This window comes from Elaeis guineensis, chromosome 9 (assembly GCF_000442705.2).
Source record: "Elaeis guineensis isolate ETL-2024a chromosome 9, EG11, whole genome shotgun sequence".
NCBI classification, from domain to species: domain Eukaryota; kingdom Viridiplantae; phylum Streptophyta; class Magnoliopsida; order Arecales; family Arecaceae; genus Elaeis; species Elaeis guineensis.
The window spans coordinates 90,267,562-90,280,957 of NC_026001.2; the positions used below are offsets into that span (position 1 = coordinate 90,267,562).

Here is a 13,396-nt window from a genome sequence, read left to right on the forward strand (position 1 = left end):
CACCTTTTATCAAAGTGAAGACATACCACCCAAAACATATGAATATTGGCTTCCTGATCACCCAATATATTTACGTGCCGTTTACGACTCTTCCTCTTTTACCTCCACTTAGATGGCTATGAGCTGATATTAATCACATCACCAGACCGTTGCCCTCTCAAAAGCCGCCATCAACTCTCCATCACATGAAGACCCCACAAAACACGCCCTCCTCCTATCTCTTATATTCCCTTCATCCCCCCTCCTTCCTCCTTTCCCCCCTCTCTCGCTCTCTCTCTCTCTCTCTCACACACACACACACATCTGATATATATGGAGCACTATCCTATACTATTCCCTCCACAACCTTCTTCCTCTTCTTCTTCTTACTCTTCCCATCTCACCCACTTGCCATCCAATATGTTGAGTAACAACCAAGTCTTTGGCAGTCTCCATCATAACAATTCAAGTGGACTTTTGGGGCTCAGGGAAGATGCCAAGGTTTCATCTTTAGAAGGTCCTGGAGCTCCTCAAATGGAGTCCTTTGGAGGGGTAGAGAACGAGGTGAAGACTGGTAGGAAGAAGGGCGAGAAGAAGGTCAGGAGACCTCGTTTTGCCTTCCAAACCAGAAGCCAAGTCGACATCCTCGACGACGGGTACCGATGGAGGAAGTATGGGCAGAAGGCAGTGAAGAATAACAAATTCCCAAGGTTTGTTTCAAGTTACTCTTCCTTTATCCCTCCTTCTCTCTAACCTATTCTCAAGATAACTGGTGCATGGTAGGATCACCAACTCTGCTAGCTAACATGGTGTTCATGCACTGTTATTGCTATCATTTAATTAACCATGACCATGGGAAGATTTAGAATCCCACTTTAAATTTCATACTGAGCACCATATGGAAAGATTAGTTATGGTGCAAACCTGAAATGAGGCAGAAGGTTGTGGTGGAACTCTTGGAGATCAAAAATCCTTCATCTTTGATGGTTTTGTGGTGCTTTTCCTTGTTGCACCTTTTGTCGCTGTTGTGGAAGCTTCAAGAGATTAACAGGCAACTTTTTAGCTTGCTTTTTTGGGTACAAGCTACTTTTTTTAATTGTGATCTACAGCATAATTTGGACAAGTTTTCAACCATATATTGTGGGTTGCTTATATCGTTTTGTTACCACCTCATTCATATTTAGATGACATGGACTAAATCACATCTTCTTGTATCCATCACTCAAGGAATAATGACCCGGTGGTCAAATTTTTGACTAGGAATAGTTTAAGCTTGTTCCTTTTTAATATAGGCTTCTAGAAAAGCTTTATTTTATCTTTTTAATTCCCACCAAAGAAGAAGGCTAGTTTGGGCCTTTATTGTTCCATTTGTGTGCGTCGCTGTTTTTCCCTTTCTGCTACACTCTTCCCCTTCTAACTCTGTTAATTTACTTAACCATTTTACTTCGCTTTGCTTCATCATTTTATGTGCCAATCTGAATTAGAGCAATAGGTATCCATCTACCTTGGTAAAAGTAACTTTGGATGCATCCAAATTTTGATTACGAAAGGATCTTTATTGCTTTTAAATAATTCTGGTATTTTTCACCAATGTTCCAAAATCACCACATTTTTACAGAATGCCACATCTGATTGCTAAAACATTGCAATCCAAAATTATTTTTCTTTAAGCTCCATTGAATGAGCTACATGTGTTTTCTCAATGCTGCCTTGATTTAATGGCTTAAAAATACTGTACAATTCTTGTAATAGGAGCTAGGTGCCGGTGCAACGTGAAGATGTTGCCTAACTTATGTGAGGCTAATCTTTTTAGTTACCATGATAAGTGCCCTTGTACCATCTGGGCTTGCATGGTAGCAGAGAATGCCACGTTGTACGATTAAGGGAACAGATTCCTCCTCCACCAGTCCTCCTCCTCCTCCTCCTCTCTCTCTCTCTCTATCTATCTCTCTAGCCCATCAACAGTTGAATAACTAATAAAAAAATAATAGAAAATAAAAGCGCTGGGACACATCAAAATTTAACATAGTTCATCCAAAATTAGAGCTACGTTCGTCAAGGATTGAGGGCTTCACTATAATATTCACAAAATACAGAACCCTTTTAGAAGAGACATTAACCCATGAAGGAAATATAAGAAAAATCAATATAAGAAGAGATCTTACCGATAAATCTTACATCAAAAAAGTATGTCACTGAAAGATTGTTGACATACTGAGATCAAAACAAAATTCTAGAAAAATGACTTTCTTCTTCTCTCACTCTTTCTTCTCTTCTTTTTCCTCTCTTTTTCTCTTTCTTTTTTCTTTTCTCATCCCTCTATTAAACATTAGAGGTTGCTAAGCTCTTTCTTTTCATAATAGGAATCAAATTAAGCAATAATATATATCTAAGTTCCTCTTGGCTTTTATTCTATACACAGCAATAAAGCCATAATCCTAACATTCTTTACCTTGACTTTCCTTGCCAAACCAACCAAGAGATCTGATAGAAGCTTTCTATCTACCATCTCTCAAACAACACCACCCCCCTTCGTAGAAAACAACTAGCTCATCTCATAGCTTCTCATGCACCCAGGCATGGCTCAAGTCACTCATTATGACACTTACAACTTTATTTACAAAAATCTCTCGAAATACCTACACATGTCACCATGGCAAAAGTGATCCTTGTCATATATTTTGAAACTACATCATCTTGAGTATCATGTCTCCCCTATGTCATATACACCATCGAAACTTCATCTAAAACTATTTGTTCGATCGAGTGATATATGTTGCAATACTTCTTACCCTCCATCAACTCTATGCTATCCCCGTCTAAAGAACTATACTTTGCACTAAATATCCACAGCTTGAGTCTAGTGCACCAAGCGAAATCAGATTTCTGCGCATCTTTTGGATTTATCACAACCCACTCAATACACACATTGCTCCATCAAACATCTAGATCTTGACTAACTCAACACCATGCGTCGCCCTCATAAATTGAATAATTGACCAATTAATTAGTACCCTCTTTTATCTCAATGGAGTTGAACCAATCCCTCCTCAAGCAAACATGATAACAATTACCAAAATCCAAACACCATTAGAAATACCCATATCTTCAAAGACTATAAGAACCTCTCCAATATCATCATCAATATGCTCATATGCTATTGCCGCATCCAAAGAACCACCTTTTTTTTTTTTCTGCTTTTGTCCATGTTGTGGCACAATTGCCTAACATGGTCATACTACTGTGATAAAATTGCACCATGCCCTTACCTCTGGATTTGTATCTGAATCATGCACCATCAAATCCTTTATCTTGTGGTCTTTCTCTCACTATCATACTACTTGAAGAGCTAATCTGATTACTCTTCTGTCTAGCCTCCTTGGTAAACAATATCGATGCTGCTAAGTTCATGTTGATAACTCTTACACCACTAAAGTTCATCATTAGTGATTCAGATAGATCATCAGCTTTGATGTAGACTATTTTAATCATTATAAATATCCAAAAGGATCATCAAACTCAATGTGGATTATTTTAATCACTATGAAAACTCGATATGGATCACATTGGTCTTTACAAGTAGAGCTGAACAGAATCTAGAAACAAGATTTGTCATATTTAAAAATTAATTGAATTGTATGCTAAACTTTCAGATACCATAATTTGGTCACATGATATTCGATTTTGATGATTTTTTTTAAAAAAAATTAGATAGTTTTCAAGATCTACTCATCGTGATGCTACTTTGTTAAGAAGATGGTGCCTACAGTGATCAGGCTAAAATTTCTTCATCTAGATCTTCTATAGTTGTAGAGAACCAAAGCTCTAATATCAACTTGATCCGATTAGAGAAAAGAAAGATTTTTTTTTTAATTAACTCAACTCAAATCTCTTAAAAGAAAAAAAAATAATGATGAAGTAATTAAAGAAAGAAAGAGGCACTTGGGCTCTACTTTCATAATTCTTTTATTATCTTTTTTTTTTCTTTTGAGAGATTTGAGTCGAGCAAGTTCAAAAAAAAAAATTTTCTCCCTGATTGGATCAATTAGACTATGAATCAGACATCGAGCTAATGAATATAGTTATTTTCTTCTTTTTATCAATCTTTACCTCTACTGCTACTAACTAACAAGTCAATGTATTAAACTGATTCAAGCGCTCTTGCAACAAAATGCACTTCTACATTCTCAAGGTGTATGATTATTCGTAAAGAAAATCTTATTTGGCTTAGATTTTTTTTTTATACATGTTCCTTAACTTTTCTAACAATCATTTAGCAATGATGTCTAAAGAAATATTAAAAATAGGACCGATACATCAAGCATTGGATGAAAATTAACTATTACCATATCGTCCCAATTGGCAAACTCTTCATCAGCCATCATAGTAGATTTCTTTGCTTTACCTTCAAGCACCATATTACATCCATCTTTTACTAATATGACCTACATCTTTAACTTTAGAACACAAAGTTAGTGACATTAAATTTTGAAATTTTAAATTTGGTTGAACCACCCATAATTACAAACAATCCATTATTTTCTATCTCAGCATTAAGCTTTGATACCATGGTTACAATCCTAGAAATAGCTAAATAAAATAATAAAAAATATATAATAAAACTAATATGATATATCAGTTAACGTGGTTCATTCAAAATCCAAGCCAGGGGTAAGAGTCCACTATAATATTAAAAAATATAAAATAGTTTTACAAGTTCACCAAGAGAAACCAATCCACACAAAATACAACATAAATACAAGAAGAGATCTTGTTGAGAAATCTAACACACAAGAGAAGCACATTACTAAGACACTACTGAGATATTGAGACCAAGATAAAATTTCAAGAGAAAATAATTTTTCTTCTCTTATATCTCTCCTTCCTCTATCTTTTTCTCCTTCTCTTGTCTTGTTGGGGAGAAATGATTAGTTCGATTGCAACCAAGAGAAGGCCTTGATATTCCATGGAGAGTTAAACCTCATATGATCCTCGATACTCCTACTTATAGAAACCTCTTAGTGCACTAAGCATATCATGCCATCTTTCTTAGTATTTTTAGCTCTACTTATAGAATCCTTTGAGACATATAAACAGACATTACAATAAAAGTATTCTTTTTTTGATTAAAAAAAGAATATTTCTTCCTCATTTGAGAGAATGTATTTTTCTGTTTTACTTTCTTTTCTCTTTTTCCTTTTTTTGCGTATACTCTGTATGATGATGATGATAATTTTTATTTACAAATTCAAATGATCATACTTCTAAGGAGATCAAATTAATTACTATAAAATTGTTAATGAATATGTTTACTAACCATATCATTGAAATAGTTAAATATTATCAATTATATTTTTTATTTTGAGAGTGCCTCGAGAAATTGTTCTATGTATTCCTAAAATTTGATAGTAATAGTGATGAAAAGTAATATATATTTCTTATTATCTTATCGGGTAGAGTAGTAGAAAGCTACTAGGACAAGATATTGAGAAGTTGTAAAGGCAAACAAATTACTTGTATGCATGCCTAGTGATTGGAGAAAGTAATATTATGGATATATTTTAAAATAATAAACTAAATCTTGATGTTGGTATGTCATCATTAAAACAGCTATGCGCTTTAAAATGACAATGTTCTTGATTTTGTTCAAGAGATCCAAATCTTTAACATATAAAGATATACTAGTTAGAAATAATTTAAAAATATATCATAAATTATGTACCAACAAGAAAGGAAGTAAAACTGATTGATAAAACTAACCAACTTAAATTAGAAAACTAAAATAAATACCATTGAGTATGTGTCTTGCTATTAATTTAATATTTTTTTTGCAGAAGTTATTATCGATGCACTCATCAAGGTTGCAATGTCAAAAAGCAAGTTCAACGCCTATCAAAAGATGAAGGAATTGTGGTTACCACTTATGAGGGAATGCATACTCACGCGATAGAGAAATCCAATGACAACTTTGAACATATATTGAACCAAATGCAAATTTACTCTACCTTTGGAGTTTGAAAATGAAAATTAAATCATTTGTAAAGAAAAGCACTTGTATGATTGTTCAAACACAATAATTTATGTTGAGTTATGCTACTTTTTTATGTACACTACATTTGCTCTGAAATCAACTCGAATTTATTGAAATAAATCATTATAAACTAAGTTGTAGAAAATTAGTTAATGTCAAATATCAATCAATTAAGTTAACAGACTTTAAGATCTACACAAAAGAATTAGTCTAAAATATTATTTTAGAATTATTGATGCATCATTAGATGGTCATGCATGAATGAGAGAAAATGAGAAAAAAATATTTAAATAAAATATTGCTATATGAATCTAATTAAAAGTTGATATAGTGTCATACTTTGTGTTGAAATACCTTCCCAGGACCTGTGGAGACCTGAAACCAGCAGCAATCACCCAAAAAGGGGCATCCAACTGGAGGATATGGCAGCCACAAGAGGGGGGCGCCAACTAGGGCTTGCCGCTAGGGTTTCTTGGTGAAGGGTGCTAGGGTTTGAGCATCCTCCCTAGAACTCTAGATGGCGGCTAAGGTTTTTCACACCAAGGAGGACGGCAATCAGAGAGAGATGAAGAGAGAGAATGTGATGGAGAAAATGATTTGTATTAATCTTGGGTCAATCTAAAACTAAATATAATATATATTTATACAGGATCAATGTAATCGAATTCAAAAACTTCTATGGCTAACCTAATATAAAATTGCATTCATCCAAGCCCATATATACCCATAACTTAACTCAATCTCATCTTCTTTGGATTCAAACCTAACCTAATGCAAATTAGCCCCTCAAGACCTAAATCTTCTAGACCTTAAAACTGTGAAAGTTGACAGTCTTTCACCCTAGGACCCAAACTAGCCCTAGAACCCCCATAAATGCCTCATGGGCCCAGGATCTTGGCCTTTTTCTTGGTCACTTGAGGCTTTGGAGCACCACACCGGATCCTACAATCTCCACCTTGGTGCCCCAAGGCCTCAGCAAACTCCATCTTGTCGATCATGCCCTATCAGTGCTATACATCTACGAAAGCTATCCCCAAGAAGAGTCTTCATAAGTGTGTCAGCTGGATTCTCTTTTGTGTGAACCTTCACCAGCTCCACCTCACCTTCTTTCATGAGCTCTCTGATCCGATGATACTTGATATCGATGTACTTCATCTTCGCATTATAGATAAAGTTCTGTGCCAACAGCAGTGTGCTCTAACTATGTAGTGCACTCTGACTGTGTAGTGCACCCTGACAACTTTCTGTAGGAAGCCCATTTCCAACGCCAGCCCCTTCAGCCATAATGCCTCCTTCACTGCCTCCGTGATGTTAATGTACTCCACTTCAATAGTGGATAAGGTCGTGATGGGCTGCAAGCAAGATCTTCATGAAGCGAGACCCCTATTCAAGCTGAACAAAAATCTTATTGTTGAACGCCTGGTGTCCACATCTCTACCAAAATCCACATCCACGAATCTTTCCATCTGCCCTCGAATCTCTTGGGACATGTTGGAGCATCCCTCAATACCTTCTCACTATCCGTAGTAGATACTGACTCCAACTAAATCCACCAAGTATCTAAAGATCCCATTCAGTACTCATCAGTGCTCCCTGTCCAGCTACACCATGAACCTGCTGACCTGACTTACTACATGTACAAGATCCGACCTAGAATATGCCATTGTATACATTAGGCTTTTCACTCCCAAAGAATATGGTACTCTCTCCATCTCCTGAGCCTCCACCTCAGTCTGTGGCGACATGGTCTTCAAAAGACTAATGTGCCCAGCAAGTGGTAGTGCTACCGGTTTGCCTTCCTTCATCCCGAACTTCTTCAAGATCTTTCGAATGTAGCCTCCTTGAAATAAATGCAGCAGCCCTTTGACTCTCTTTTTTAGGATCTCCATGCCTAGGATCTTCTCTGCAAGCATCAAATTCTTCATCTCAAACTCTCAAGATAAGGCTGCTTTCAGTTCCTGCACAATCCTCCTACTCTTACATGCTACCAGCATGTCATCTACATACAAGAGTAGGTATAATCTAGACTCATCCTCTAGAGTCTTCACAAATACACAAGGATCGAACTCGCACCTGAAAAATCCAATGCTCCTCATATAAGAGTCAAAGTACTTGTACCACTGTCTCAACGACTGCTTCAATCCGTACAGTGACTTCTGTAGCAGGCAGACCTTCTCTTCAAATCTCGATTCTCTAAACCCCTGTGGCTGCTCCATGTATATGCTCTCCTCTAGATAACCATAGAGGAAGGCCATCTTCACATCCATCTGCTCCAGTTTCAGATCCTGTGCTGCTATGATGCTCAACGATACGCGTATGGATGTGTGCCTGATGATCGGAGAGAACACATCATGAAAATCGATGCCTTCTTTCTGAGAGTATCTCTTGGCTATTAATCGTGTTTTGTACCTAATACCTTCCTACTCTAAAGGTCCTTTCTTGCATTGAAAAACCCATTTGCAACCAATGGATTTCTTTCTCTGTGACAGTTGCACCAACCACCAAATTTGATTCTTGTGGAGGGACAGTATTTCTTTAGACATCACCTGGACCCACCTATCTCTGTCATACCTTTTCACTGTCTCCTCATAGGTGTAGGAGTCCCCACTCGCTGTCACCGGGGCATATGACACCGATTCTTTAAAGCCATATCGATCCAGTTGCCTCATATTTTGCTTTGACTTGTGCAGTGCAATCCCGATGTCTGTTCTGGATCCCACTCATTTTTATTGAACCTCTTGACTTCTATCTCCCATCTCAACCCTCTCCACCTGTGAACACACTTTTGGAGAGTGCTCCACCTGAATATCGAGTCCTCCAGATGCACCTGCAAAAAGCAAAATAGTATAGAAAATTAGCTGTCCACCGCTGCTCGACTCGACCTCCTGCTGCTTTTGCTATTTGTCCATGTCTCTTCACCTTTGGAGAACTGAATTTTCATCAAAGATCATATCTCTACTGATGACAGCCTTCTTCTCCAAGGAATCCCACAGTTGGTATCCCTTAACATCTTGCAGATAACCAAGGAGCACCATCTTCTTTGACCTGACGTCTAACTTGCTCCGCTCACCGGCACTCACGTGTATATAGGCCGTGCACCTAAACATCCTTAGATGGTTCAGCTCTATCTTCTTTTCAGACCATTTCTCCTCTAAAATTTCACCATCTAATTTAGTAAGATAATCAATTTACTAGATAACAAGCTGCATCAAACTGTATCTATCCAAAATGCCTTAGGAAGTCTTGCTTATAGCCTCATACACCTTGCTTTCTTCAAAAGGATTCTGTTCATCCTCTTGGCCATCCCATTTTGCAGAGGAATCTTCCTCATCGAGAAGTATCTTTTGATGCCACACTCATAAAAAACTTGAAACTGCTTGCTGATGTATTCTCCGTCATTGTTTGACCGCAGACATTTCACACTGCAATCCTATTCTTTCTCCACTTCAGCTTTCAGACCTTGAATCTTGTGAAGACTTCTAGTTTTTTCTTCATAAAATAAACCCAAGCCTTCCTCGAGAAATCATCTATCAGGGTGAGGAAGCATCTCGTCCCATTTCTGACTAAAATCGAGGTCTATCCCCATACGTCAGTGTGAACTGGCTCCAATGGGACTGCACTGTGAGTTTGATGATTGCACTAATTATAAATGTATATGAATTGATAAATAATAAAAGTTATTTAATATTTTTCATCATAATGTTACATCTTCTAACGAACTTCTATGTTGTGATAAAATCTTTTGGACTACTTTGATCGATAAAGAAGGATTTATCGTGTAGTCCTTAAATTGGTTTGTGATCAAACAATACGCTATTAGTAGGACGATAGCGATATCAAGTATAGGTCATTGTCTGCTATATGCATTGGTTGTCTTGGTAACTAAATGGTATGGAGATACTAGTATGGCATACAGGTGAGATGTAGGGATACGTCATTACTGAACGTGATCAACTGCGAAGCACTCTACTGTCAAGGATAGCTTGTGAAGGGTATAGATATAAGTGTCCCTCCGATCTAAGATCACCACGGTGACTTGTAAGCAACTCACTGTACTTTGATGCCAGACTAACTGAGTTTTTAATTCAGTGATGGAAGATTTCTGGGTGCAGTCAAGACTTATCAAGTCAGTACGTAAGTCAAGATGAGATTGACCCCTCCAAATTAGTAGGAATATGCATCAGTGTATTTCAATTTAGCAAAATCTGAGCCCGAATAATCCATGTGATAGATTTGAAAAAGATTAAAATACAATGTGGATGACTTATCTAGGATTGACAGTTAAATCCTAGGTCGTCCTCGAGCATTAGGATCAAAAGGATGAATTATACGGTAACCATACACCAATAGGTTCTTGAATGTTGCTTCGCCTTCATTTGACCTATCCGAACATCAGATCATCATTGCTAGATGGTTACATCGATAGGTTCAAGAAGATATTTTTGTACTACCGACTTAGATTCGAACCTATAGGATCACACTCAAAAAAAATTTCTGACTGATCATGTGGCTGATCAATGATTGAGAATCATTCAAGAGCTTAATCATCAATTCGATTGATGGTTAACCTAATGCAAAAGTTACAATAAATTAATTCATCAAGTGTTAGTGAATTAATGAAAGATTAATTAGCAATTAAATTACTGATTAGCTCAATTTGATTGAGCAAAAAGAATTAAATAAAATCTAATTGAATTAGATTCAATTAGGTTTGATCCGATTGGTTATGAGATGACCTAATCGCTAAGAAAGAATTATCCCTGATTTGATTAAGACTTTGGTTCAATCAATTTTTAATTTGATCAAGATTTGATTAAGAATTTATGAACCTAATTAGATTAAATTTTATATATTTTATTTAGGCTAAACCAGATATGATTTGGTTTGGATTCAAATAAAGAAATTAAGAGTCCTTATTGGAATAGGACTCTTCTCCCTTATGCCAACCCAGTTTGCACATCATATATCTTCACGTACAAAATTATTTTGTGTAAAATTTTTTCACACCAAAGAGTGCTTTTCCTTCTCTATCTTATATCCAAATTTAATTTAGTTTTGAAATTAAATTTCAAAATATTTCTTATCAAGAGAATCTATTCTCATTCAGATCAACCTCTCCACGTCAATAAATTTTTTTCTCCTTATATGTGTGACATTTTGAGGAGATTTTTTGTGAAAGATCAGTTGGAGAATTAACTTATCATAAAAAATTAAGAAAAAAGATATCCCATATTTTTTAGCATATTTTGAAATGTGAAATTGTGAAGGGAGGCAAAATCCTGTAAGAGTTCAGGATCACTAGGACTCTGCATCCCACCTCCTTACATGCCTATAAAAGAGATTTTTATGATTTCTTTTATGCATGTAAGATACCAGAAGAGAGATCTTCATGTAAAAAAAGTTTGGGCATGGTTCATGATGTGAAAAATCGAAAGAAGGGTCCTCTCTCTTGGAGTATGCACAAAAATCTGAATTTCAAATTTTTTATTCTAAGGGTTTGGAAAGAGAGAATAAATTAGAAAAAAATTATTTTTTCTCCATCTTTCTTCTACCTCTTTATCTTCTCCAGAAGTTCATCTTCAATCTTTGAAAATATTCCAAAGATTTGAAGAAAGAATCTTGATCAGTCAAGAAGAAGGTCTTCGCACGAACTAGCACTCCCAAGAAAATCGATCAGATCGGAGCTTCGAGTGGATTTTTCGTAGAGGTTGGATGCATGTGTGGCTGCGAGCAATCAGTAAAAATCATCTCTACCATCTTTTTAACAATAGTGATCATCGATCCATACTCAGATATCAAGTTCTGAACTCAGATTAGAAGTAGATGTGATCTACTGCTCACATACATGTATGCTGATTTTATCTTCAGTATTTTTAGATTTTATATGCAACATATCATGTCATAGATCCTAGAGTAGATTGATTTGATGATTAGATCATATGCATATTAGATTAATTTAATTAATCTAATGATCTTTCGCTCTAATTTTTTCAAAAAAAATTGAAATACATGCATGAAATCGCCTACGTTCACCAACAGTGGTATCAGAGCCTAGGTTCATTATGACATATTATATGTGCATATTAAATCTAAAATTTAATTTTATTTAGATCTGATATGTGATATCTTAGATCTAAATTTAATTAATAGTTGATCACACAAACTAATATAAGGTTTGTCCTGCTGTAGGGTTTACCTCTTACAGTGAAAAGGTTATCTTAGTTTGTACTAATCGTTGATAAAATCTGATTTTATGTCATGCATGTGATATTTATAATCTAATTTAGATATGATCTAAGATTGTAATCAGATTTAATATAATTTAGATTAGATCTAAATTCATGCATATATGCTATGTGATTAGATTAGATGATCCGATTAGCAAGTACTTGTATTGGGTTGATCACCAGACCATCCGATCATAGGAGCAAGAAGGATTTAAAGGCCCTCTTTTTTTATTCGATAGGGTACTCTTATGATGTGTAGGGATGTCATGTGATTAGATCTCATAAAAAAAATATGAAAGAAAAAACTTACTTTCTTGCAAAATCCTAGATCTTGAAATCCTAAGTTTGTTGTATGTGATATAAAGTTGTATGAAATGTAAGACATCTAATCTATATGATTAAAATTATTTTAATCATGAAAAAAATAAAATCTTGAATCATAAAGGATTTTAGATATGATCTAAAAGGTGTTTATGATTGATTTTATTTTAGTATTATGTAAGAATTTTTAGATCTGAAACTCCTTGAATTGTACTCGTACAATTACTGAGCTGATCTAGTTTTGAACTTAATTGACCCAGTTTCCTTATGTAGCTGGCTCAATATTAATTAAGTCAAACTAGTTTCAGAATAAAAAATCTTTACATAATATTTATTCTAAATTATTTACAAAATAAAAGATTAAAATTATTTCAAACTATAACCTAAACCCATGTTGATGCTAAACTTAATTGAGAATTAAGTGTAGAATCGATTAGATCAAGAATTGTGAATTAAAGATCTAATATCATTCGCATAAAATATAGGGGCATGAGTTAGCTCAAATCAGGTCCTTTTAATTGGGTTAGACCTAAGGTTAGAATCAAAGAGTTAATGGACTAACTAGAGAAATTGATTAAATCTAACCAAATATTGAATTAGATTAAATCAGAATTTTTCTAGAATCAATACAATAGTTGTAGATGGTCAAGTCCATGTCTTTGATTAAACCAAATGGACCTTGAATGTAGTTCAGTAGTTGAACCCGAATCATTAGGTTGGTCAAATCAAAACTAATTAACCAATTGGTGTCTAAGATAAGTTTGATATTTCAATCGGTGGTTTTTAATTGGGAGCGGCTTATCTGACCATTTTGATAGTATCTAAGACAAGCTTAGCA

General features: G+C 35.4%; 1 protein-coding gene across 2 annotated transcripts; it reads left to right on the forward strand.

Moving 5' to 3' along the window:
• The first annotated feature begins 227 nt into the window (after positions 1-227).
• LOC105042138 (probable WRKY transcription factor 75) lies at positions 228-6,665 on the forward strand. Of its 2 annotated transcripts, none has more exons than XM_010919243.4 (2): positions 228-689; positions 6,373-6,665. In XM_010919243.4, the coding sequence occupies exons 1-2, from the start codon at positions 313-315 to the stop codon at positions 6,461-6,463; spliced, it is 468 nt and encodes a 155-aa protein (XP_010917545.3). In that variant the 5' UTR covers positions 228-312; the 3' UTR covers positions 6,464-6,665. The 2 variants fall into 2 exon arrangements, with proteins under 2 accessions (XP_010917545.3, XP_010917544.3); XM_010919242.4 differs by lacking the exon at positions 6,373-6,665 and adding an exon at positions 5,814-6,087 and having other exon boundaries at positions 236-689.
• Positions 6,666-13,396: the final 6,731 nt, after the last annotated feature.